Source organism: Vulpes vulpes, chromosome 9 (assembly GCF_048418805.1).
Source record: "Vulpes vulpes isolate BD-2025 chromosome 9, VulVul3, whole genome shotgun sequence".
NCBI classification, from domain to species: domain Eukaryota; kingdom Metazoa; phylum Chordata; class Mammalia; order Carnivora; family Canidae; genus Vulpes; species Vulpes vulpes.
The window spans coordinates 11,927,775-11,953,849 of NC_132788.1; the positions used below are offsets into that span (position 1 = coordinate 11,927,775).

Genomic DNA, 26,075 nt, shown 5'->3' on the forward strand with positions numbered 1-26,075 from the left:
TCCACTTCCTCTGAATAACTTCCAATAACCGCAACCGTACTCCTCCCTATCAGGCTGAACACTGAATGCACCACATTAATTCTGCTGAACTGGACTTCTATCACTGCCAGGAAGGATTCACTGGGACTGAACTAGCCCTTCCACCATAATCAAGTAGGAAACTAGAAAATATATATGAAATAAGTGTTTTCAGACATTGTGTAACAGGCAATACAAGATTTTGATCCTTGAGAGAAAGGAAAGGAGCCTGAAGGGTGCTTTCTAGACTGTGGCATAGGGACAGGGGACACAAGCAGGTGCAACAGACTCCTTGAGTGGACCTGAAATCTGCAGGACAGAAAAGAGCAAAGGAGAAAACTAAGTGCACAGAAAAACCTTCAGGAATCTGCACAGGCCGCCTGGAGATTTTGCTGAATTTTTAAGCCATGCATGTGTGGGTGAAATGCCATGAGACCAGGCCAAGGACGATGAAGAATTCCAGGAGCTCAGGCGGGGCTGGTAGACCTCTGCTTTCCAACCAACCAGAACAGAGAGTCTTTGCTGAACAAAGGCCATTCAGGAAAGATCCTAGAAAAGTGACACCTCAATACTAGCATAGAAGTAACCCTACAGTAAAAGTTACTTTAGACCCACTTTAAAGGACTTAAAAACCAGCACCAGAGGGATCACATGGTTCTCCAGTGGAAACAACTATAAAAGACAGACCTCCACAGCCTAAGGCTTCTTTAACACCTGTCTGCTAGAACTGGCCCAGGGAATGCAGGGCAGCCTCCTCAGCATGGAACATAAGGCCCTTAACCTAAAACAGGTCAGATGTCCTTTCTACATACTCGCAAAGACATATGGAAAAAACGCATTCTCTTCTTTAAGTCGCATGGTAGTAACTATAAGAGGAATGCCTATTTTAGCCTCTGAGGTTAGGTGTGATTCTTCCTGAACGTGTAGGTGGGATGAACTGCAGAGAATCGTAGATCTGAAACCAACTTCTAACACTCAGCAGGCAATCTGGATGTGTAGACCAAGAATCAAGGGCCCTGGGTCTACTATGATTCCTACCATGGCTGAGAGATCTCATAACAACCATACAATCCTTTCAGGCCAGAGTTACCTCCTTCCCTGGCCTTCTCTCTCAAATTCACCCAAATCCGCTCCCTGGGCTCTAGCTCCATCTAGCTTTCGGGCATGTTAGCAGCATAAGCACATATGTGTGGACGACTCTACAACAGCATAAGCTAATATGACCTTTTGGCGGCTCGATGCTGGCAAACTCTAGGATTTTTTTAAGATAAAATGTATTAGATGAAATAAAGTGCTTACCTGAACTATTAAAGTGGTGCTGCTGTCCTGGATAATGAATATTGGAGGGGAAAATGCCTAAATATGAAGGAAACAAACATTTTAATTGTAGCCATAAGGATTCCCTCACTGTAGCTTTTATTGAGGTCTGACTGACAAAAAATCGCATGCATTTAGGTTGTACAACATGAATTCTTAAAAGGTACATAGCATGATTTGTAACATCATACCTTAATGGCATGTAACAACATGCTTCAACATACATATGAAACGATTATTACAAAATTAATTAATATACCCATTATCTCACAGTTACCTTTTTGAGTGTGTGTAAACATAAAATCTACTCTCAGTAAATTTCAAGGATCCAAGGCAGTATTATTAACTATAGTCACCGTATTGTACATTAGACCCCCATAATTTATTCATCTTATAACTAGAAGTTTGTACTCTGTGACCATTTCTCTCATGTCCCCAGCCTCTGTCTGCTTTCTGATTTTATAAGTTCAACTTTTTTAGATTTCACATGTAAGATCATACAGTATTTGTGAGACCATATAGTAATTGTCTTTCTGTAACTGACTTATTTCACTTAGGGTAATATCTTCCAGGTTCATCCATTTTGTCACAAACAACAGGATTTCTTTCATTTTTATAGCTGAATAAGTCCACTACACACATGCACACACATATATTCTTTAACCATTTCTCTGATGGATATTTTCACCCTCTATTGGCATATTGTGAATAATGCTGTAATGAATATGGGAGTGTGAATATCTCCTGGAGACGCTGATTTCATTTCCTTTGGATATACACTCAGAAGTGGGACTGCTATATCCTCAGGTAGTTCTAATTCTTCAAGGAGCCTCCATACTGTGTTCCATAATGGCTGTACCAATTTACATTCTCACCAACCGTACACAAGGGCTTCCTTCTCTCCAAATCCACGCCAATGCTTCTTATCTCCTGTCTTTCTGATAACCGCCATCCTAACGCTTCCTAACTGCAATCTGTATCACAAAGCTGTAGTAATCCAAACAGTGTCGTGCTGGCATAAAAGCAAGACACATCAACCCATAGAACACAACAGCCATAAGGCCTTAACTGATGATCTTTCCAACAACTGGGGAGGTTCTTTATAATGAAGCCAAGGTCATTTAAAATGATTTCTAAACAACTGTTAACATAAACTCTCTTTTGCTTGGGGCCAGCTCTCTAGGGAACAGAATGCAGAAAACCTTGAGGCTCTTCTATACTTTCTGCAGTTCCTTAGAGGTTCCTGTAGACCTCAGAGAGTCTTTGCTTGGGCTTTGAGGCCCTCTGTACAAGTAGAGGTGCTCTGGCTATCCAGAGAACTCACCCCCAGCCACCCCATCCAGTAAGCCATGGTGCTTACTTCTCTTACTCTGTCCTTAAAAGGGCAGCAGGACAGTGGATTCAGCGCTGCTGAAGGGAGGGAAAGAGGGTGGGAGAAACAGCAGAGCTTCAGTGTGATGCTCCTTTTCTCCAGGAGTTATCACAGAGCAGCTTCACGCTCTTGGCTCTTTTCCACCAGGTACCTATGTCACACCACTCTAGATCTTTCTCCGGCTTCCCCAGAAACAAACAAACAAACAAACAAACAAACAAATAAATAAAAGGCAGAAAGACTGCAGGCTATTTGTAAATAGCGCGGAATGTTGGTTTCAACTTTTCATATTTAAGTCTCTACTGTATACTTTTAGAATGACATGATATAAAAAGTAAGTCTCCAAAATAAATAGGCAAGGTTTTAGGAAGGAAAGTAAATAGCACAAATGGTAAAATTGTGGGGGAAGTCCTCTTTATAATCAGAATGCTTCCCTCAATTCCATAAAATGTCTGTGGAAAGCTTGACAAACCACTTCAACTTCAGATACACGTAGAAAAGTGAAAGAAAATATTAAGCTCCCAAGAATCATTTCTTTTCCTTTATCTGTACTGAGAGCATTGGGGCAACAAAGCTCGTTACTAGATTTCCATAATTAAGTTGTATCAAAAATATAATGGAACTGGACATTTTCAATAAATGTGGTTCCCACTGCCTTCTCTAAGCACACATACTGAAAACACAGTAATAAGCAAATGCAGGAAAAATGGGAATCTGTTTAGATGCAACAAAACCTGTAAAAATCATCTGAAAGTGCACACAGCCCACGAATAAAGACGGCAGCACAATGCCTGGAAAGCTTTCTGATATCATGAATATTATATGGTTCTCAAGAATACCAGTCATCGGCACAAACTGTGAAAACAAATTATTTATGGTTCAAGGAAAGGTAAAATAGTCTCAGAAGATTTCCCATGAATAAAAGATGAAATATTGGAACTCATTTGGTCTATAAAACAAGTGTTTGCAAAATAGTTTTCCTATTAGTCAAAGCCAGTATAGCATTTTAAATTAAGAGGGCTAAAAAATTCATATATTTCTAAATAAAATAAAGTATTTTCATTGAGCATCAATTTGACAGGAAAAAAAAGCAAAAAACAAAAACAAAAACAAAACAAACAAAAACAAAAAAAACCAACCAGCCAACAAAACTTTCAAAAGCAGGAGCCATGCTTCAAACAATAGAAGACTTGGGTTTGGCCATGCACACATGTGCATCCTGCCTGCTGAGAACCTACTGGTCATTCTGACTTCTTTCTAATACTGGCCTTGCACTTCAGGGCAGATTTGGTTTTCTTTTGTAACTCTGCCTTGCACACATAATATTAATTCGTGGAATACTACAGAAGAATGTATTATTTGAAACCCATTTTGGTTCTCTGCATTTTCAAGAATATCCTGGTTTTTCTGCAAGTACCATTAATGTTGAAGGTAAACATATTTGTCTCCTAAAAAAGCCTCAGGTTTACAATTTGGGTTTGCCATCTTTTCTTTGGAGCAATATAAGGACTATACCAGCTGTTTTGCCTAGTGGGAGACGCCTGAGTGGCTCAGTCAGGTTAGCATCTGCCTTTGGCTCAGGTTGTGATCCCAGAGTCCTGGGATGGAGCCCTGCATCAGGCTTCCTGCTCAGCAGGGATTCTACTTCTCTCTCTCCCTCTCCCTCTCCCCCCTGTTTATGCTTGTCCTTGCTTTCTCTCTGAAATAAATAAATGGAATCTTTAAAAAAAAGAAAAAAAGAGTCTAGTAGGGAATTCCTAGGCTGAACCACAGGGAAACTTGGGATTATTCCTGTTTCCATTAAAATTAAGATGAACTTCCAACTTGTTGTCAGGCCAAAGGTGTTTTGTTCTGTACCTGCACATTTTTCCATTATTTTCTTCAGAGGCCCATGAGTATACATGAGTCCAACGAGAATCCCGGCCAGATGCCCGGCGAAGGAAGTCCTAGGAGAGAACGAGACCGTTTATGAGTAGATACATTCTATCTTCTCATCAGTCCAGTGCATGTCACTTTGTCACTGTCTCCAGGCTTTGTTCCATATCATGTCCTTTATGCTGAGCAGCATTTCATTCTATCGAAAGCACCTTTCCTACCTTAAAAAAAAAGTACGATGAGTAATAACCACCACGTGTTTAAGGTGCGGTATCCCTCCTTGACCAGGAGAAGCATTTTGTCAAGACAACCCATTCTATTTCTTCCAGTGTTTCTCTGTGGCTCTTATCCAAAAACATAAATGAAACCAGTGTTTCCCGAAGCACACCTTGAATTACCCAGCCACTGTGAGGCTCGCTGTCTATCAGTGTTGCTGTATTTTTATACACCACTGACCAGTGAGGCAAAGAGCAGGACAAACCCAGTAGAGGAGCCTGGGATGTTCACCCCCTTCCCCCCAAGTTGTCTTCATAGGCACCTTTCCATCACTCAGCAAAAATAAACAAAATTCTCAACCTCCAGCCTGAAAGATGAGTTAGGGCATTAAATTGGTTCTATTCTTCTTAAGGTAGCATCTAGACTTGTCAATTGCTTCTAAATTCAAGGCAAGCCCCAGCCAGCTAAGTCTTTGTTCAATGAGTAGAAGAATAAATGAAAGAAAAATCACCTGGCCAGTCTCCCTGCCCTCCCAATCCCCCAGCTCTTGCGCACTCTACCATCAGCTGTTCTGGAACAGTGTCAGTGTCATGTCATGTCACGGCCATCCAGTGACACTTGCTGCCTCGTCTGCTTATAGTCAAGTCCTCTAGGCACTTGGCCTTGCTCATCCCTTCCCTTCACCCACAAAGCCCATCTCCTCACCCCACTGCCAGACCCCCACATACTCACAGGTGGCTATAAGGCTGAGCTGGATGGCAGGCACCCCTGTCATAAAAATCATGTCCCTCTTTCCTTCTACCTCCCTCAGTCACTTCCTATGGGATGTATTCAGCCCTCTGGGTAGTGGAGTGTTTACACGCTGGCCTGTCTGTCTCTTTCTTACAAATAACCTGGGGGCAGCAATGATGTCTTCTTAGTCATCTGTCACGCTACATTAGAGGCTCAAAGCAAAAACAGAAAAAGGTCAAGTGATTGAATATTTCCACAGGGCAGGGAAATGACCCTCACTCCAGAAGTGGGGGCCACCAAAAGTTAGTAAGGAGCTGGACGTAAAGTCCAAGAGTACGGTGAAGTTTGTGGCTTTCGCATGTGTATTACACGCTCCTCGGGCTGTGTGTCGCACAGGGCAGACACTCGAATGTGTGTGAAATGAATGATTCGAGTGTCCTCGGACCAGAAGGCCCATTAAACCCATGACATCTTAAACTTAGAGCACTCTCGGAGCCACGGGGCTGAGGCTCAGTCCCCCATGGGAGACCCAGCATCAGAGCCGACACAGTCCACCTACCCCCACAGCAACCAACAGGCCCAAGGCCCTGGAGATCTTCAAGCAAGACAGCCAGCCATGAGTCATTCTCAGTGTCTTAGAGCCAGCAAAGAGACTTGTTGGCTCCCAGGAAAAGACCAGACAATGGGACACTTCAGAGGAAAGACAAGACGCAGCCTTCTACAGACAGAATGGCACTGCTGTTCACTCCATGTGCCAATTCAATCCTACTGTTGCCCAGGCAAGCTCCTGCATGTCCACACACATGGAAAGTCAAAACACGTGTGCTTGCACACATGCCATACACACACATACTCCCCCCAAACACACACACACGGTCATTCCTTCAAGAGAGCTATTATTTTCATCAAATATATTTACCTCAAAATATGTGTAACCTGATAATAAAAATACGGGATCAGATGCTCGGGTTCCCATTTTCAGGGAAGAAGAGCATGAACTGGGCTTTTCTTCAGCTTTTCAAAAAAATAAAATAAAATTGTGCTTATTTTACTCTATTTTTAGGCCACATAAAACTCTTCAAATAGTTCTAGGAATGGCAAAGAAAGTGGTAGTTTGAGGGATACAAAGAAGCAGCCAGAATCAATTTTTTAAAAATAGTAACCTCGATTTAACTGAAAAGAATAAAACTGCATCAACATTTTCAAACTTTTTAAACCAATCTTCATGGTGAATCATATAGAGATATAAAATAACATGGGAGAAAATTTCAATTGAAAACCCCAACCTCTTAAACAATCAATCCTGAACCTCATTTACAATTTAGAGTATAATACGGTAAAATGAATTTCTTATCTCTCTAAATGAGTTTGTAGAAGTTTGAGTTATAATCTAATTGTCCTAATATAATTGCAAATAACTAAGGATGGAAAGCTGGCAGACCAGAGACCAGATTGCATTATGGCCCAACCTTCCAAATTTTCACAAAAGTCCCCTCTCAAAACCCTGGCTGTCCTCATCCATTCACTTAAGCTTTATATGGGTGTTCTTTTCTTTAAAATAAGAAGAGATTATGATCAGATTAATCAAAACTGAGAATGTCTTAACATTACACACCAAAAAGGGAGAGGCAGCCAACGAAGAAGGAAATATGGGCCCATTTTAAGAGGCATATATTAACTTTCTCTGTGCCTTTGGTAAGCCTTTGACAAACCACCTCATTGGCCCTCTTGGAGACACCACGTCCTGAGAGAAGAAATGGAACCGGAGGCTGTCTCCTCCCCAGCAGGACAGGGAGCCCCTGTCCCAGCGCTAGTGTGCTTGATCCCTGACCTGGGGTGCTGCGGAGCTGCAAGGAGGCCCTCCTGCCTGGCCTTTGGAGGAAGACAGTTAACAGCTTCAGAAGCAGGTTGTGTTATTATGATCATAACCACACACATAAGAAGGACAATTTTGATATCTGTGCTGTCCGAGGAAGCCTGTGGTTTCACGGCAGCTGTCCTCGAAGTGTGCGGTCTGCTCTGAGTTATACCCGCAGGCTGATATCCTGTGCGGCCAGCTCTCGAGAACCCGGCTTCTCCTGGACCCGACTCGGTCTTCGGCTGAGACTGCAGATTTGGTGATGGCCTGTCACCCTCCATCCTAATTCAAACCCTATACCCATGACCTTGCTTGTGCGGTAAACGGCCTGACACTAGCACTCAACAAATAACAACCGAAGGAGTAGAGGCATGGAATTAACATTACATATAAAAATGCACATTTCTTGCATACATTACAACTGTATTATAAAAACCCAAGTTACACACAGTCACCGATTAATAGTTGTTTTAGTATCAGATCTCATTGGGAGAGACAGTGATTAAGCACAACACCCTCCCCATCCCGCATACTTGGACAATGTATTACACAAAACATGCTCTTCATTAACAAAACAGCAGCACTAAACCTATTATTATATCCTAAAATTGGTCACTTATAAGCTTTATTTCTTCTGATAGTGCAACAGCAACTCGCTTTAGAAATCCTAAGAGCTATAATCAAACACTGACCATGATTGGTAAGATGCAGTCACAGGGGCCAGACACATCGCTGCCATGTAGTCACCCAGGTTGTGTGAACTGCACATACAGACTACAGTGAAAAGAAATATCACTTGTCTGGGGTCTCAAGAGTGCCACAAAGATCCAATATTCAAATTTGGATCATCGTTTCTCAACTTTGGGCCAATTACTTAGAGTAATTTCATTTCAACAGGGGGACAATATCTTGATACAGTAGTTCTTAAGGTTGTTCAGTTTCTAAGCCCCTTTAAATGTTGAATCCTGTCTGCAGAAAAATTACACATACACAAAGCATGTCACCTATAATTTTAAGAAGTCTATGGATGGCTTGAATTCCAGACCCTTGCCTCAAGTGAAAATAATTCATCACAAACAGAAGAACTCCAAACCTCCACCAATCTAAGTAGTCATACAATCGGCTGGAAAAACATCTTGTTTGTCCTCAAATACTAAGGCAGAGGTAGCCATTTTGTTTAGATGAAGACTACTCTTTTATTTTAATATTTTATTTATTTATTCATGAGCGATACAGAGAGAGAGGCAGAGACATAGGCAGAGGGACAAGCAGGCTACCTGCGGGGAGCCCGATGTGGGACTCGATCCTGGATCCCGAGATCACACCCTGAGCCAAAGGCAGATGCTCAACTGCTGAGCCACCCAGGCGTCCCTAGATGAAGATTATTAACGAGCCCAATCTCTTTTGCTGTGCCACTGCTTTGCAGTGGTGTTTAAATCCACTCCTGGATTCAACTGCCTTCCTGCCAAAATCTGACTGTTGGTCAATTCTTTCAGTTAATGTCCAAGGGTAAAAAACTTTGCCACTCTCCATATGTCTGAAAAGGTCTTTATTTCAGTCTCCTATTCGAATGATAGCTATAGGATCAACTGCTGCTGCTAAGAAATGTAAGCTGGACAGTCATTCATCTGTCTTCTCTCTTGGCTTTTAAGATTTTCTCTTTATTATGGATACATTGTCATTATACCACAGTCACTCTAATTGTAGATTTATCTTATTTATTCTCCTTGAGATCTGCAATGCTTTTTCAATCTGAGGTCTCATGGTTTTCTACAATTCTGAATGACCTTCGGCCATTGGTTTTTGTTCTCTGGACTCCCAGAGATGTAGCACTGACACAGAGTGGGGGGCTCAATGTGTGTATGTAGAAAAAAAAAAACTAAAAAAAAAAAAAGTTAAAATCAAATTAATGTTGGTACACATTACTTATAAAGGATAGTGATGGTAGGAAAGTTATTTTGAAGCAAAACTAAGATATAAGAGATATTATTGTGTGCTATATGTCAAATATATTTCAATAAAGCTGGAAATAAGACGATTGTGGATTTCAGTTATGCAAACTATATGCAGATATTATTAACACCAGTACAGAGTGTTCTTTCCTATCATGCCAGGATAAACTGTTCCTCCCTCCTTTCAGAGGCGACTTGGAAGGTTGAGCTAAGTGGTTATGCAAAACGTTTCTGCTCCCATGTGCCACTGTTAAAGAATCAAAAGCTAAAGCTATGATTGAAAGCTGTGACAGGCTATAAAGGTCCTCCTCTGCTAAATGGCAAATTCTTTCCACAGCTGAAGAAGCTGCCATCTCAGGCATAGCTCAGAAAACAGAAAATGTATTACTCTAACACATAATCTCATGGCATATGCCAAGCAAACGATCTCATTAAGGATGTAACTTGATGGAGACACGGCGTTGGACAAGGCAAGAGAACAAGGTAAGAGGCAGTCACCTAGACATGGTCTGTCTATTGTATCCTATGTTCCGTAATTTCCTCCTGTAAAAGCAGTTATACCAGGCACAGACCGCACTGATCAGAAGTTCCTCACTGTTTGGATCTTAATAAATGATCTTCATAAACTGGCGTTACAAGACGTGGCAAGAAGTTTTCAGGTTTTTGAACATTCATGCCACTAGGAAGGACTTGATAGGATTGCTCCTTCCCAAGATAAATTGTTCTTAAACTGTCTGGTTTCTGTCCTGGCTGTTTCTTCAACCACTATGCCAGTGTCTTTGGCAATGGCACATTTGGAAGAGACTTGGTCTATATGTTCTTTCTCTTTACCACATTCTCTGGCACCACCCTCCTGCTACCTCTGGCTGCAGAAGTAAAAACTAGCCCCCTTCCAATATCATATTCCCTTAAAGGGAGGCATTGCAATATTGGCCATGCAACCTCTAATATTCATGTTGATTTATTAAACATGGCACCAACCTCCAGCCTAGGGCTGGGAGCTGACCACTGACATTTACTTGAGTCCCAGACAAACACAATCTGGAGAAAAACAAGGGTATTGCAAAGGGAGAGGAAAGCCTCTTTTACAAAAGAGCTTCCCAGATAATAGATGATGCCTAGCCATTCTTTGGCTTTCAATTCCATGCCCCTCAGCCTGGCAGCAAGAGAATTTCACGAGCTGGTTCAAGAAGGTAGCATTCATTCATTCATTCATTCATCAAATATTTACTGACGGGTTACTACATAAATAAGACAAACATGGTCACTGCCTCATGGAGCTTCCAATCTGGTGGGAGGGCACATATGCACGTGTGCACACGGACAAACACATATACACATACTCTCTAAGGGCAAATTGTGCAAAGTATAAAGAAATGAGTCTGGGATGGCTCCTTAGTGGCATTTAAAGTGACATCCATATTGGGTGCCTGGGTGGTTCAGTCGGTTAAGCATCTGCCTTCAGCTCAGGTCACCATCTCTGGGCCATGGGATCAAGTCCGACATCTGGCTCCCTTCTCAGCAGGGAGTCTGCTTCTCCCTCTCCTGCACCTCCCTCTGTTTGTGTTTTCTCTCTCTAATAAATAAAATGAAAAAAATAAAGTGACATCCATAGCATTTGGAGTTTTCATGCTCCGAGGGGAAGAAGAGAAAAGCACATATGTAAGATCTTAGAGGGTGCAAAGAACCTGGTTGGTGTCTTTTAGATGACTGGAGCACAGTGAGGTAGCATAAGGACATTCTATGGCAGGAGATGAATTTGGAAAGATGGGCAAGATCCTATAGGCCTTATGTGCCATGAAGAGGAATTTGGGTTGTGTCCTGACTACAGTGGGAGGCTGCAGAAAAATTTTAAATGGAATCTAGAATTTCTACAAGTGATCTATTCCGTCTGTTGGGAGAGCAGAGTCTAAGGAGGCAAGAATGGCCAGTGCAGCAGATCAGTAAGGAGGCTAATGTAGCTCAGATGAAGAATGAAGGCCACTGAGAAGAGGCTGGTAGCAGCAGAGGTGGAGAGAAGTGAGCAGAGCCAAGTCTATCCTGGCAGCAGAGATAAAAAAGAAACTGTGGATGGACTCCATGCGGGGGGGGGGGGGGGGGGGGGTGCGTGCAGGAAGGAGGAATCTAGGCTGCTGGCCTGTGCAACAAGATGGATAGAGGAACTTATTACCAGGATGGGGGGACTGGGAAGAGAAGGCCGGGTGGGGAGAATTCGAGGCTCAGTGCTGATGTGTTTATGGAGAGATGCCTGCATGACAGCTAAATAAAGGCACCTAGGACAGTATTCAGGAGGCAGCTGGGTACTAAGTTAGAAATTGAGGAGAAAGATGGTCCAAAATATAGCTCTCGTATTTCATTTTATTGGGCTTCTAGTATACCTGTATACACTATATCTTTACGTATGACATAAAACACATTATACACATACAAGGTACATATATGTATCTAAAATAAGATGTGAAAGAAATGCATTAAACAGCAACATATAATGTGTGGTAGGGAGGGAGTAACATTCCCCTATTTTCCAAACTTCTTAAAATAGTGTTTTAGTAACTGGCATTATTATTTTTCAAATATCAAGGGTACAAAAATTGGGTAAGGCCCTCCTTTAAAGAACAGTATCACTCTCATCAGTGTGGTGGGTAAATCTAAATATTTTTGTTGTTGTTAGGGTAAATCGTGAAGAAAGCTTTCCCCCAATTGGCACCGGCAAGTGTTTTGAAACTAGCACTCCAGATGAAAATCTGTGGCTTTGCAGCATTACTAAGTTTCTTCAGAGTCTGTTGTGGTGACTCAAATTTTCAAAACGAAACGAAAGGTGAGCCAAATTAACTGACAGCAACGGGCAAGTTTTATTTTCCAGGCGAAATAAAGGCACGACAATCCCCTCCCCGACACACACACTTCACTGGGGCCCAGACATGAAAAGAGAGCAGTCCCAGAAGTGAGGCCTGTGTTCCCTTCCTTGCCAGACACTCCACAGGACCAGACACATCCTACCCTCCCTACCCCCCACTCCCCATATTCACTGTTTGGTGCACAGCACGTGCCAGAACTGTCTCCACCTGCTCGGCACCATACCGCATGCACCCCAGCCCCTGGAGTGATCCAAGAATGTGTCTGAGAACACGGAGCTGCGGGTCAGAAGACCGGAGACTGAATCCTAGGTCCGAAACACCTTCACAGGACCAATGAGCACCCCCACTGCCTCTCCCAGCTGCCACCACCTCCGCTCAGGCCTCTCCCTGGTGTCCCTCGCCCTGCTCCAGCCCAGTTCAGGTTCGCTCCTGTGACAAGCATTCCAACCTGCAAGCCTCCTCCCGATGCATACGCCTCTTGGTAGCTCTCCAGTGTTTCTGGAGTAAAATACAAGCAGGGCTTGTTGCATCCTCCATGTGCCTCTGTCTGCCTCGTAAGCTTCACTCCTTACTGCCAGCCCCCAGCCCTACTGCACCCTAAGCTTGGGCCCTTTGCAAAAGCTATGCTTTTGCCCTTCTTGACTTTGTTGGTAATACTCCCTTTGCCCTCCACTTCACCCAGCTAAGCACTAGCAAAACAGTCTCCCTAATCACACTCTTGGTGTCGCCCTGCTGCATGGTCTAATGGCTCTCAACCTGTCATACCCAATGCCCCCTTAAGCCCCAACAGTTTGTCCTGCTCCCTCTGTTTTCTTGAAATGGAATTCACAAACACACATACTTTTAAAAACACAGATACATATGCAAACACAATCTCAACACAATGCCCTAGCTGTAATATAAGAAAAAAAAATTCACAAGTGATACAATGAAATACCATGAATTGTTTTACACCAGCAGAAGACATAGAAAATGGTCCTCTGCTTGCCCCTATGTATGGAATCTGCATGAAGGTAAGAATAATAAATGCAGGTAGATACAGATGGGCTTTTTGTGACTCAAATACCACATGCAGGGTTCCATCAGTGACACGATTTCATGTGAGGGAAAATAACTTTTTGATTCCAAAAAAAAGCAAAGTACAATTTTCCCTTAAGTTACATTTACAATTCAATTTACAATTTTCCTGGAAAAGTCATTGTATATTAAATCCATGCCAAAAAGAAAAAAAACAGAACACAAATCTTTGTGTTTATATGAAAAGCACAATTAGGTTTTAGATTCGGATAATCATAAACAGCTTGTTCACCTACATAAATGTTCTCACAACAGAACTGGGGATGGGAAAGTTATGCAGGATCATTCCTGTAGGGGACTGTCCTGCCTGGTGTGGGGCAGTTAGTACCTTTGGCCCCTGCACACCAAATGCCAGCAGCACCCCCGGCTAATCATTATGACAACAAAACACAACCCTGCAAATTTCCAAAATCCTTCCTGGGTACTAAGCCATCTATCCCAGTGGAAGCCACTGGCTTAGCACACAGCAAATGCTTATTAAATGTTTGCTGAATTGATGCCTTTTAATCATTAGGCCTCAAAAATATTTCTTTTCAAAGTACTTCCCATGTGACCATACTATGCACAAATTCCACGGATTCCAAGTAAATCTACAACATATTGAACTGATACGCAAGAAAACTTCCCACCATGACTGAAATGCACATGGGGAGTTAGAATATTTGAAAGAGGCCATGATCACTTCCACATTGCACTGTGGTAGAATGAATGCAACTTGGCACGTGAAAAATGCTCTGCCATCTGCTATTACTATAGACAAAAATATTTCTGGATACCACATGAATGATTATTTGCACATCACCTCCAGAAAGTAAATATAAAATGAAAGAGAAGTTGGATTGTTTATAGCCTGATTTTAACATGTGCTACTGTTATGAAGCAAAGAGACGTTCCTGTGAGCTCAGCCTTATGGAGGGGTTTGCAGAAGCAGTGTGGATACCTGGAAATCCCACAGCCCTTTGATAGCAGAGCTTTCTGAGATTGCAGGAAGAGACTGGCATAAGTGACCTGGATGACCAGGGGTACACGAGGAAGAAAGAGCGGCAGGGGATGATCTCAACTATGAACTGGGGAAATGACTTCTACATATTCCTCCTAGACACCATAACATGAGTGGACGCGCTGCCCTTGCCAGCAAGGAGTCTAGATCTGTGTTTTAACCCCGGCTGGACATTAGACTCTCTTAAACAGGTTTTAAAAGTTACAGCTCCTTGGACTGCACCCCCAGAAATTCTTCAAAATTGTTCTAGAAGTAGGACCCCGACATTGCTTTGTTTGGTTACTTTCTGGTTTTGTTAATTCCCTAGGTGATTTTAATGTGTTGAGGTCTGCTGATCTTAAGCCAAAGTTCAAATTCTAATGGTGAGATTATAGCTGCCATAGCAGGTCAATAAAGAAAAACATTTTGAGTATAGGCAATACTCTTTACCCTACAAATTACCTCAGAGAAGTGACATCTGTTTCCCTTCTTGGTAAGTTTGTCTTAATGTATTCTACTGTAATGCTGCAAGACTGAATTTTCAGTTACACTTACTTCAAAAGATTTACAAGTTCTTTGGACTTATAAAAACATGATAATTCAGCTAGTGTACCCACACATCCAAGAAAGTCATATACACATGGCCAAAGATGACAACGGTAAAGAGTTAAGGTAATTCCCGAATCCCTAGACTCAACACAAAGACTAGGAAACAAAACTAGATCATAAAGTTAGCCTATAATTTCAAAAGATTAAATTCTACTTGTGGTTAAATCTGGTCTGAATCAAAATTCTGACTGTGAACACCCCACCTACTATATGACTCAGAGACCTGGGCGTGCCATTGATAACACATATTGCTTCTGCAACAGCTTTGTTGGTATGCCTGCAAGGCACGGTTAATGTTATACAAGAGCACGGAATCACCAGCAACACAGTTCTGTAAACAGTCTAGCAGAGGAGAGTCTGTTTATGCAATGCAACCTGCTCGGCCGAACATCCGTGGAAACCATGAGACCCATATAAGCTCATCTCAGAGCACTGCCATGGTCAAAGAAACAGTCACACTTCCAATGGAGGTCCAAGGCCGGTGGATATCTCCTCACTTCCCTTCCTTGTAGCTCATCCACAAGCAGAGGCACCTATACTTGGCCAACGAGATATACCTTGCATCTAATCTTGACAATCTAGTGATAGGAGTGCAGTGAAGCAGCATTCAGGGTTCATTCAGTTCTCTCAGGTTTTTCCAGCAAAGTGCTTTGGTATTCTCTACAGTCTAGAAGATGATAGCCTTCCAATTATTCCCCTGGTGGTAAAGTTTGCCAGAGCAGATTTCCAAGGTGTTCAACCAAGAATCTCAACTTGTGGGTTCCAGGTATATATATGGGAGCTGAAAAGATAGGCTGCTCTATTTTCTATAGAATTGCCCTTATCTCTGATTCTTGGTATTCATACCTTTCACAATCCTTTCTTCCTGCATGTGGGTGGGACCTGTGACTTGCTTCTAAACAGCATAGAACATGCCACTTCCACTATTGTGTTACGTAAGATGATAATTTCTACCTTCCTAACAGACTCCATTTTGCTGACCTTAATGTACGAAACTCCCATACTGTGAGCTAACCTATGGGGCAATTCCAGTGGCAAGGAACTGAGGATGCCCCTGACTGACAGATGACAGCACAGCTCTTAATCTAACAACCCAAAGGAACTGTGTTCTTTGATGAGCCACATAATTTGGAAGCAGATCCTTGCCAGGTCAAACCTTCAGATGAGATCTTAGTGCTGGCTGACACCTTTGTTGCAGTCTTGTGAGAAATCCTGCCACCTGAGGCCCACATAAGCCATGCCTAGCCTCCTGCCCTATGAACACCATGAGATAATAAGTGTGTATTCTCTTAAGCTACTACACTTGATATCACTTATTACAGGGCAATAAATAACACAGAAGCCAACACAGGAAAAGACAAAATTCTGATGCCCTTGCTTGCACACCCAAATTCCACCATACTTCATGTCTCTGAAACCGTGAAATTTTAGTTATGTAAGCCAGTAGAGGTCCTTTCTTCTGATCAAATTAGTTTGGGCTGGGCTTCTTGAAACCATAACCAGAAGAATCTCAGAGGAAGTGGACAAAGATGACCGAGGCAATGTAGAACCAACCGAGCTCAAAGTCTGAAGGGGAACTGTGCCGTACACTATCTCAGTTCCAGGATAAGCAAAGACTCCAGGTGGAGTGGGGGACTGATGATCCTACTAACAGAGTCAAAAGAATGTTTCCACACTGAAGAATTATTAACCCAGACGTTCAAGTTACTGAACTCATTCTCAGAACCTACACCCTTAAATTAGATACAGCTCCAATCCGCATGCGCAGGAGATAATAATAACGATACTACAAGAATTAAAAGAGAAAATACATATAAAAGCATTCCATATAATGCCTGACATATTGTAGGTATTAAGCAAAATGTGAGAAAAAATTCAAACATCTCACTTTTTTAACTTAGAAACACTATTTGCTATCTCTATTAAGGCGCTCCCTGAAATTCAGACACCTTATTGAGTAAGCTATTAGCACATACTTCCAAGGGAGGTGCAGGACTCCCATAGCTCTGGAAGACTTTGATATGCTCTGACTAGCTTCAGTTATCCTTGTACTCACAGAAGAAAACTCAGAGGCACTGAAGTGGTGGTAGCTCTTCCAAGGAGCCAGACACTGATTTCAGGGCTTTCCTCATGGTATCTTTTTAATTTTCTCAGAAAGCCCATAAGACAGGTATTATTGGTCCCATTTTATATATGAGGAACTGAGATTTAGAGAAGTAAAAAAAAAAAAAACCGTGGCCAAGGATGCCAAGATTATGAAATAGAGATCCAGGAGAAAGTGGGAGTGGAAATCAATAAATGTGTACAGAAAGGCAGTCTCAAGAATGGGTCCAACCCCAGGAGGCCCAGACTGATGGATACACCTTCTACCTGTCATTGCCCCAGACACTCACACATCTGAGAAAGTTTAAGTAGGATGCAATGAGGAACAGGGAACAAGACTCCAAAAGTATGACTAGGAACCATGTAACTGTTCATGTGACACAAGACTAGCAGTACTATGAGCCACGTTTTGACCCTCAAAACACTTCTTTAAAAAAATAAAATAATCTACTCTGATTCCTAATTTGCATTCCTCAATGAACCTCTTCAAAAGAGTGTGTGCCTTCTTCAAATCTACTGGAAGTTCTATTCCACCAGGTGATTTTAATTTCCTTTTCTGTTTTCTAAGATCTTTTGCTGGCCATTCCCCATCCAGGCTTCTTTTTACCATCGATCCTGAGCTGCACCTTAAGAAAACTCCACTGACATTAATATGCAAAAATTTATGAAACCCAGACTGAGTGGGGGACCTTGAGCCATCATTAAAGACGAAGCCCTCAGAGGAAGATCTTGCAACAGTACGGATCGCACACAGAACACCTCTCTCATTAGGCAGTCCACCTCCACCCATATTAGGAACAACAGTGCTGATGAATTCTTCCAGACTGAATGCGGGGAACAAGTCAGTCTGTGTAGCACTTGAACTACACTGCAAACAATGTGTGTCAAACAGTGTATAATCAGCGTGCTCAAGATGCCTGATGGCAATCACAGGCAGTGTACGCAGAGAGACACCAGAGTGGAATTTATGAATTTTAAATGAACTTTTACTGTTTCTTACATCAAATCTTTAAAATTGCTGCTACAATGAAAAAACCTTCAACTTAACATTCCAAGACAGGTGTTCCTGCCATTCCTGTGTTTCCCGTCTTACTGTAACCCTCCATTCTCTGTGGCTATGACTCCGTTGGATCCTAATCCCTGCAAATATACCTTAAATCTTTTTACCATGAAAATGATTTTATTCCGAACTCTAAGAATCTCAAATTAGAGATTTGATAACTCCTGGATGTGAATAATACCTCTATGATTAGTACAAAATACCCAAGTGAAGAAAATAAAACCAAAGAACACTCATAATGATGGACGAAGAAGAGCATTTTTCTGCCTTCAGAAAAGCCACAATTCTTTGTCGGCAAGTTCTGCGCATTCCATCCAGGTAAACAAGGTTAGCTGTGTCACTCCTTAGAAAAAGAAACTGGGGACAGGAAGATGAGGAGAAAAATAAGTTTTGAGTAATGAGTCTATGAGAAATGTGGCTAAGATTCATAATAGTCCATGATCCCTACTTTTTCACACAATGAACTGTTGAGGAAGGGGGCTCTTCTGAGCGAACCATCCTCCTAGTCCATTCTACCCTCCTTCCTCATTCGGCAGCTCACAGGAAGGAGGAAGAGGGTGGGAGGCTGCCGTGAGTCACCATTAAATTAGATAAACCAGACAAGGCTTGCTCCTATAAACCTATTTCACTGTAAATACATATGTATTATCTTTGCCAAAATGACTATAAGGTGATTCTCTAATAGGAGGGGAAAAATGCAAAACATTAGTAACAGCAAATTTCTATCAACGCTATACATTGGTTATTAGTAAAAAAGAGGGATCGGATCATGTTCATTTTTAATTTATAGACTCTACTTCTACATTCAGTACAAAAGAGAATTGCAAGTTTATAAAGTCATTTTTCTGCTGCCTGCATAAGTACTGAATTATTTAAAACTCGTTTGAAAAACACACACACACCTGACAGTTTTTAAAATACTGTTTGACAACAGCATTTTCAACATCTATAAAAAATATGTGCTACCAAAGCAGATTCTGTACACACTGTCTTTCATTAGCAAGTCCTCAGATATTTTTACCCACCAGTGTATCACACTTCACAAAATCACTTGAGAGAAACGGGGGTGGGGGAGAAATGTGACCCTTTGTTCAGAGTTCACATCACTTGGTATACACCATTCGGTGAACCTAGGCCACCCTCAAAGTAAACTTAACTGGTTCATCAAAACCTGCAGTGTCAGTTCTGCTGGGAAATCCTCCTTCCAAATTTACAGGATCGAGGTCCTGGATAAACTGACATTACAAATGAGTGTTCTCTCCCTAAGAGCTCATCAAAGAAACTCCATGACTGTGGATGCAACAGTGACGCAGCAGTTGGAACACATCAGAGAAACTCAAAGACTTACAAAACTGTATATTAAATATTGCTTGGATCACAAAATCTCCCCGTTCTCTCGTAGAGATTTGGTTTTAATAATGCCAGTCCAAAACGGTCACGAAAACACACACACACACGGAAACCTGGTAATCTCTTAGACCAAAAAACGGTATTCCCCCTCAAACATGCATCTTTCTAGAAGTGGAGCTAGCTTCCTCCACGCCTGTGCTTCCATTCCCTTTTGTCCTATCTGCTGTTTCAGGTCATTCTAATTCTCTGAGTTACACCTGCCACCGGCTTGCCTACTTGATTTGTCCTTTCAAAGGAAAGACTCCTCAATGATTAATTCTTTTTCCCTTTTTGGTTTATTACATTTTGAATTCATCAGTACCTTCTAACAGTTTATTTGTTGTTTGTAGCTTCTGAGATTGAAGGCTTAAGTTATTTACTTAGTAAACTTTCTTACCGTATTATAAAAAAACACTTCACAGTTTGCCATGGCCCCCAGGTTTGATTCGGAGTGTTCCTACTGTTCATTCATCAAGTTCTTTTTAAAAATTCCTCTTAAGTCAGGGAATTACTTAAATTTCCAAGTGATTAGGATTATTGGGGTTGAATACTCCTTTGGCTCATATTCAGTTTTTTAAGTTTTTATTATTACTTTGTGATCAGAGAAGTTGTCCTACAAAATCTCCCTGTTTCTGGAGGTGACTGAAAGCGCCCCAGCAGCCTCCTAGATGACTCGTGTCTCATGCAGGCACCTGCGGTCTCTGGGGGGACAAGAGGCAGGGTGCAGCCCTGTTCTCACCTGGGTATTGAGCGGCCTTTTCAGCCGGTCTTCCCTTTTCTCGCATTTGGATGCTAGACTTTGCCTGAGTACAGTGCACAAACTCTGTACTCAGATTTTCGATCTGACTTTACTCCCCCACTATACTTCTGGACTTCGGGCAATTAACTCGGCTGTTTATACTTAGCCTTTATCTTTCATTGGGCCAGCCGCCCCACGCTCTGCCTTTATTCTATAAACATACATTTTACTGAATAACTACGATGTGCGAGGCACCATCTCAGACACTGAGGATAAGCTGTGAATGGGACAGATGATATTCCTGTCCTCTTGGAACTTATAGGAGACGAGCAAGTTAAGATCGATGACAGTCTGAATATACTCATGAAAATATGCTACTCTATATTTATATTTTAGTAACTCCTTTTTGCTATTTTAAATGATGCATGCTCACTATAGAGAACTGCGGTGGGGGGGAAGATAAAGGAAAAAATGATAAACAATTCCATGACTTTAAGTTAAACAGTAATACTATTATGTACTTTTTTCTGGTCCTTTTTGTGACTATTCTTTGGGGAAAAAATTGAAATCATATTATACATAATACACTGCATTCTACTTTTCTACTCTTACCTTGAGGATTTTCAAAATGAATTCTAATATTTCCAAAATTTAATTCCATTAAAACAACCTCTGAACATCCCACTTTAAGGGCTATATAATAATCTATTGCATCATGATTTATTAAATTATTCACTTGCTATTGAGCATTTAAGTGGTTTCCAACTTTCCAATACTTCATGACAATAAGTACACTTATGTCGGATCTTTTTCTGTATTTCTGGTTATTTATAACTTGGGCAGGTTCCTAAATAGTTACTGAATTAAAGGGTATAAACTTTTTACAGCTCTTGATACAGATCATCACGTTACCTTTCAGAAAATTTGTACCAATATGCAAACCCATCAGAAGTTTATGTATACTCCCATTTCACCAAACCCTCAATAGTGATTTAAATCTAATTTAACAAGTAAAATAGCTTATTATTTTAATTTGCTTTTATTTGGTTAACAATGTACATGTTATACAATTATTAGCTACTGATTGATGTTTTCTTCTGTCAACTGTTGATGAACTTTTTCAATTTGCCTGTATTTTTCTTTTTTTTTTTTTTTAATTTCATTTATTTATTCATGAGAGACACAGAGAGAGAGGGAGACACAGGCAGAGGAAGAAGCAGGCTCCATGTGGGGAGCTGATGTGGGACTCGATCCCGGGACTCCAGGATCATGCCCTGGGCTGAAGGCAGGCGCCAAACTGCTAAGCCACCCAGGGATCCCCCTGCCTGTATTTTTCCTGCAGTATTCTTCATCACAATAAAATGATCCTCTTTTTCCTAATTTATGCCTTTCTTGCTTTTAATTTTGACATATAACCTATTAGGATCTGGAAAAAAAAAATTGTTGCTTTGCCTTCATTTGAGATTATGTTCATTGCTTTTATGCTTAGAAACTTCCTCTGGACTCAAGAACTGAAAAACTTCCTTCACATATTCTTAGACAATTTGTTCATATTTTTAAAAATTCCAAACATAATTATAAGAAATTTGTTTTAAAGTAGTTACTACTCTTACTCTTCCAAGTAGTTAAAAAATTATTCAAGTACCATTAGCCAAGTAACACTATTTTCCCTACTGATTTTTGATGGTATCTTTATTATGTTTGTGGCCTATCTTGGTCCTAAAAAGATGTAGGGAAAAAAAAAAGTGTGTCTTAGAATCAAGGAACTATGCTGATATAAATAATAGAGGAGACATATATTACTAGAAATAAAACTTGTTTATTTGACCTGTGTGTTATAAATGACTACAAAATTAAAACACTCTCCTTTTGAATTCAGAGGGGAACAATGTCCATTTAAAGAGAGATAAATTAGAATAAAATTATTTTATCTCTCACATAAGCTAATGAGAAGCCAACTTTAAAATGGAAGGAGCCTGCAGTCTGTTCTCAGCTGGTTATCACAGAATAATTGATGCACTAATGATTTCAATTCATAGCTCTGTCTTCATTTTGCATAATTTGAACCAAACCTGAATGTAAATGAAAAATAGTCCTCTTGCCTATTTAACTCCCATGACTTTTAACTAAAAATCACTTAAGACTGCAGAAGAGGAAGGGGGAAATTAGCAAATGTAAAGAACTTTCTATTTAAAAGCATTCCTTCCTATACAGAACCGGGAAGATTTCAGTAAATACATTAGAAATCTCCAGAGATGTGATTTATCATCTTATTAGTTGAGAGTGAATATTTAATTGTATAACATTTATCTCCAATAGCAACTCCTGAAAAAAATTCCAAGCAGGCCAAAGTGCATTCTAAATACTCCAAAGGGAAATAGATGTGCTTCATGGAGTCCATTATTATTATTATTATTTTTGATGAAAAAAATACTAGTAAAAAGAAAATCAAGTCAAAATAATTGCTACATTTGGTAATTTTGAGATTAAGAACACCTTTTTTGATAAGACATGTTACAAGACACACCTATTGATATCACCTTTAAAGCACAGAATATATAACTTTTCAATTTTTTAAAAAATAATACCTTTTAAAATAACCCCCAGTCATCATTACCTGAGACATCCAGTACAATGAACCCATGTCTTGCACCTGTCACCAAGTCACCAGAATTAATCATTAACAAGCCTGGTTAGTTAAGCACAGATTAGGTAGGTGCCACCATCCGCACATCCACAATTACATCACAGCATGATGGCCAATTAGTTTCAACCTGGGTAGTGAGTCTTATTCCAGACAACTCTATGTTCACCTGGAAAACCAGCTGCTTCCTTATTTCTACCTACTGCTCTTCTCTGTTATTCAGAGCCAGCCAATTGGGTAAAGCAGGCCCCAAACAAGGTCTGACTAATTTACAGACAGCAGGCATCTTCTATGCTGGTGCACTCTGGTTGGGAGGGAAATTTCTCATACTCCCCTCTGTGATGACGTATACATTTTAAAATGGAACCACAGGAGGACTGTCCAATTACAGAAAACAACATGGGTTCGTACACCTAAATTAAAAATTACATAGAAATCATGTTAGTGGCTAGCTGAACACTGCTTCTGAATCACACGAGGGCAAATGAAAGGAAGTCCAAGCTTAAACACACAGACATTTAAGAATAATATTTTATAGCTCTTCCTTAAAAATTAAAAAAAAAACTGTCACAGCCAAGAGGAACTGTTATGGACTTAATTTTATCCCCACTCAAATTCATATGTTGAACCCCTAACTCTCAACAAGATAGTATTTGGAGATGAGGCCTTTTGGAGGTAGTTTGGATGAGGTCATGCAGGTGGGGCCCGTATGCTGGCATTAGTGCCCTTAGATGACAAGACACCGCGGGTTAAGCTTGCATCCCTCTCTTGTTCTCTTTCTCTCTACTATGTGAGGGCACAGAGGAAGGTAGCCATCCACAAGCCAGGAAGGGATTCTGCACCAGAAACCGGCCATGCTAGCATCCTGATCTTGGAGGTCTAGCCTCTAGAACTTTAAGAACATAAATTTCTATTGTTTAAGCCATATAGCCTATGGTATTTTGTCATGGTAGCTCATACTAACACAGGTGTCTAAGCAGATATGAAGACTAAATGTTATATAGCATCCCAGATGAGATTTTAGAATATAAAAAGGACATTAGGAAAGTGTGAATAAAGTATGGAGTTTAGTTAATAATGTGTCAATACTGGCTCATTAATTTTAAGAAATATACCATGCTAATTTTAAGATGTCAAAATTAGCTGAAAATGGGTGTGTATTATATGGGAACTTTCTGTAGAGCTTCACAATTATTCTGCAAATCTAAAGACATTTTAAAAAATAAATTTTATTTAAAATACATAAGTAAACAGAAACTGTCTTCAATCTTCCTCCCCAAACAGTCCATCATGTTTTTGTTGTAAAAAACACTTTCTGTTCTTAGCTACGGTTTAGAATATATCTTTATCCATTAATATCAGCAAGAAAGAAATTCCCTCATAAACACTGTCTATGGGGGCACCTGGGTGGCTCAGTTGTTTAAGTGCCCAACTGTTGATTTCAGCCCAGGTCATGCTCTAAGTCATCCAATAGAGCCCTGAGTCAGGCTCTGAGCTCAGCATGGAGTCTGCCTGAGATATTCTCTCTCTCTCTCCTTCTGCCCCCTTAACTCCCCAAATCATGCTCTCTGAATAAATAAATACAATCTTAAATAAAAACCAAAAAAACCCACTGCCTCTGTCATTATTTATAGAATAAAAGATTATACTGTGTACTTAAGGTCTTTTAGTATATAACCTAATAAGAACTGCATGGTATTTAATATCACACAGCTCCTTGAAAATATGTAAGGGACACACACAAATCACACACAATGAAATACAACTTACTGAAAGGGAATTGACAAGTTGTCCTATTTCACTAATAAAGAAACTGTAGATCACAGCAATGGAATGATCTTTGTTATGTATCAAATTTTCAATAAAAGGAAAAACTGAAGAGAACATCCTGGCTGGTTAGGAAGTGGGCACTTTTTTACACTATGGGTGGACCACCAACCAGACTAAACTCAACAGAAAGCCAGTTGGTAATATGTACAAAAAGCCATGAAAATAACTCAAACCCTGAATTCATTCATTCTACTTCTGGGAATCGACTCTGAGGATGTATTCAGGCCTGGGAGCCAAAACTTGCAAATAGTGCGTTGACAGACAACCTCACTTGTAATTTGAATGATTAGGTGGTAAAATCAGTGTGTAAAATTAGTGAGTGAGAAACCGAACTCAAGGAACCACAACAGGAATCCCAACGCGGCCATTAAGACTGTGGCTTTTGGAGAAACTGTGCTTACAAGTTGAAGGAAGAAGTGGGAAATAATATAACTGGGTGTGAGGGCAGCACCGGGTGATAGCAGAAGTTTTCTCCGCATGGCAGACCATGGGCAATCTGTTTTCTTCATCGTACGTTTACATGTTGTCAATGTTTCCTCCAATGAATGTGCAGATAATCAGAAGATCAGCAACTGAGAAATTAGATTACACTTCCACTTAGCTGCTGTGCTTTTTTTTTTTTTTTTCCCAGTTCCATTGTTTATGTAATCTAACCAGTTTTTAAAAGAAAAATCTTATACAAATCTCTTAGGAAAGAATTACCTAAAGAAAACTCAGGAGTCAGATGAAATGGTCTTTTATGTTTTCTCAAAGCCTCCTGCACAGCTCCAAGCTCATTTGGTCCAGATGGTCCAGGGCAGGGCTGCATCTCCCTGCCATCCATGGGCTTGGACTCCAGAGCTGAAGAGATGATTTATACACCTCCCTTTCCCTCAAGAAGTTCCAATTCTAGTGGCAGGGAAAGGTCTCTGCCTCGAGGTTTCTCGTTCTCTTCTCATAAAACCTAACTCCAGGGAATTGTTGCTTTGGTTCAGTATTGCTCTCACCTTGAGTTCTATTCAACTATAAGCCCTCCTGGGAGACAAACTGACTCTTTCATATGATTCATATAGCTTTCCTTTATGGGAGCCTGTAAAGAGGGGAAGGAGTAAGTGAATAAATGGACATCCAAGGAACGCAGAAGAAAAATTTCCCCTACTTTGCAAAAATCTGCTCGGGACAGTCCTGGAATGTTGATTCAAACTGCTCTCCTTAATAGGCTGTGAAAACATGTTTCCATGAAATAAAACAGAAGGTGAGTATCAATGCTATAAACATTTGTCTTCCAAGCTTATTAGAAAAATGCAACAGCCCCAGTAGATAAAAACAAAAGATGTGAGTATATGTTATAAAGAAAACATCAACACTTCAGGAAATGTTCATCCTGGACAATGAATAAACAGATTTGTATATGCACACATATCCATATACATATGTTAACACAAACACGCACCAAACAACTTGGCAA

At 40.7% G+C, this 26,075-nt stretch overlaps 1 protein-coding gene across 6 annotated transcripts in view; it reads right to left on the reverse strand.

The window, feature by feature from the left end:
• RHBDD1 (rhomboid domain containing 1) overlaps positions 1–26,075 on the reverse strand; it is a 126,207-nt gene that overhangs the window by 58,398 nt on the left and 41,734 nt on the right. For all 6 annotated transcript variants that reach the window (XM_026006339.2, XM_026006338.2, XM_072719370.1 and 3 more), the window contains exons 4-5: positions 4,565–4,653; positions 1,318–1,374 (exon numbers count right to left, since the gene is read on the reverse strand). In XM_026006339.2, the coding sequence (XP_025862124.2) occupies positions 1,318–1,374; positions 4,565–4,653 (146 nt within the window). The remainder of the gene's footprint in view (positions 1–1,317; positions 1,375–4,564; positions 4,654–26,075) is intronic.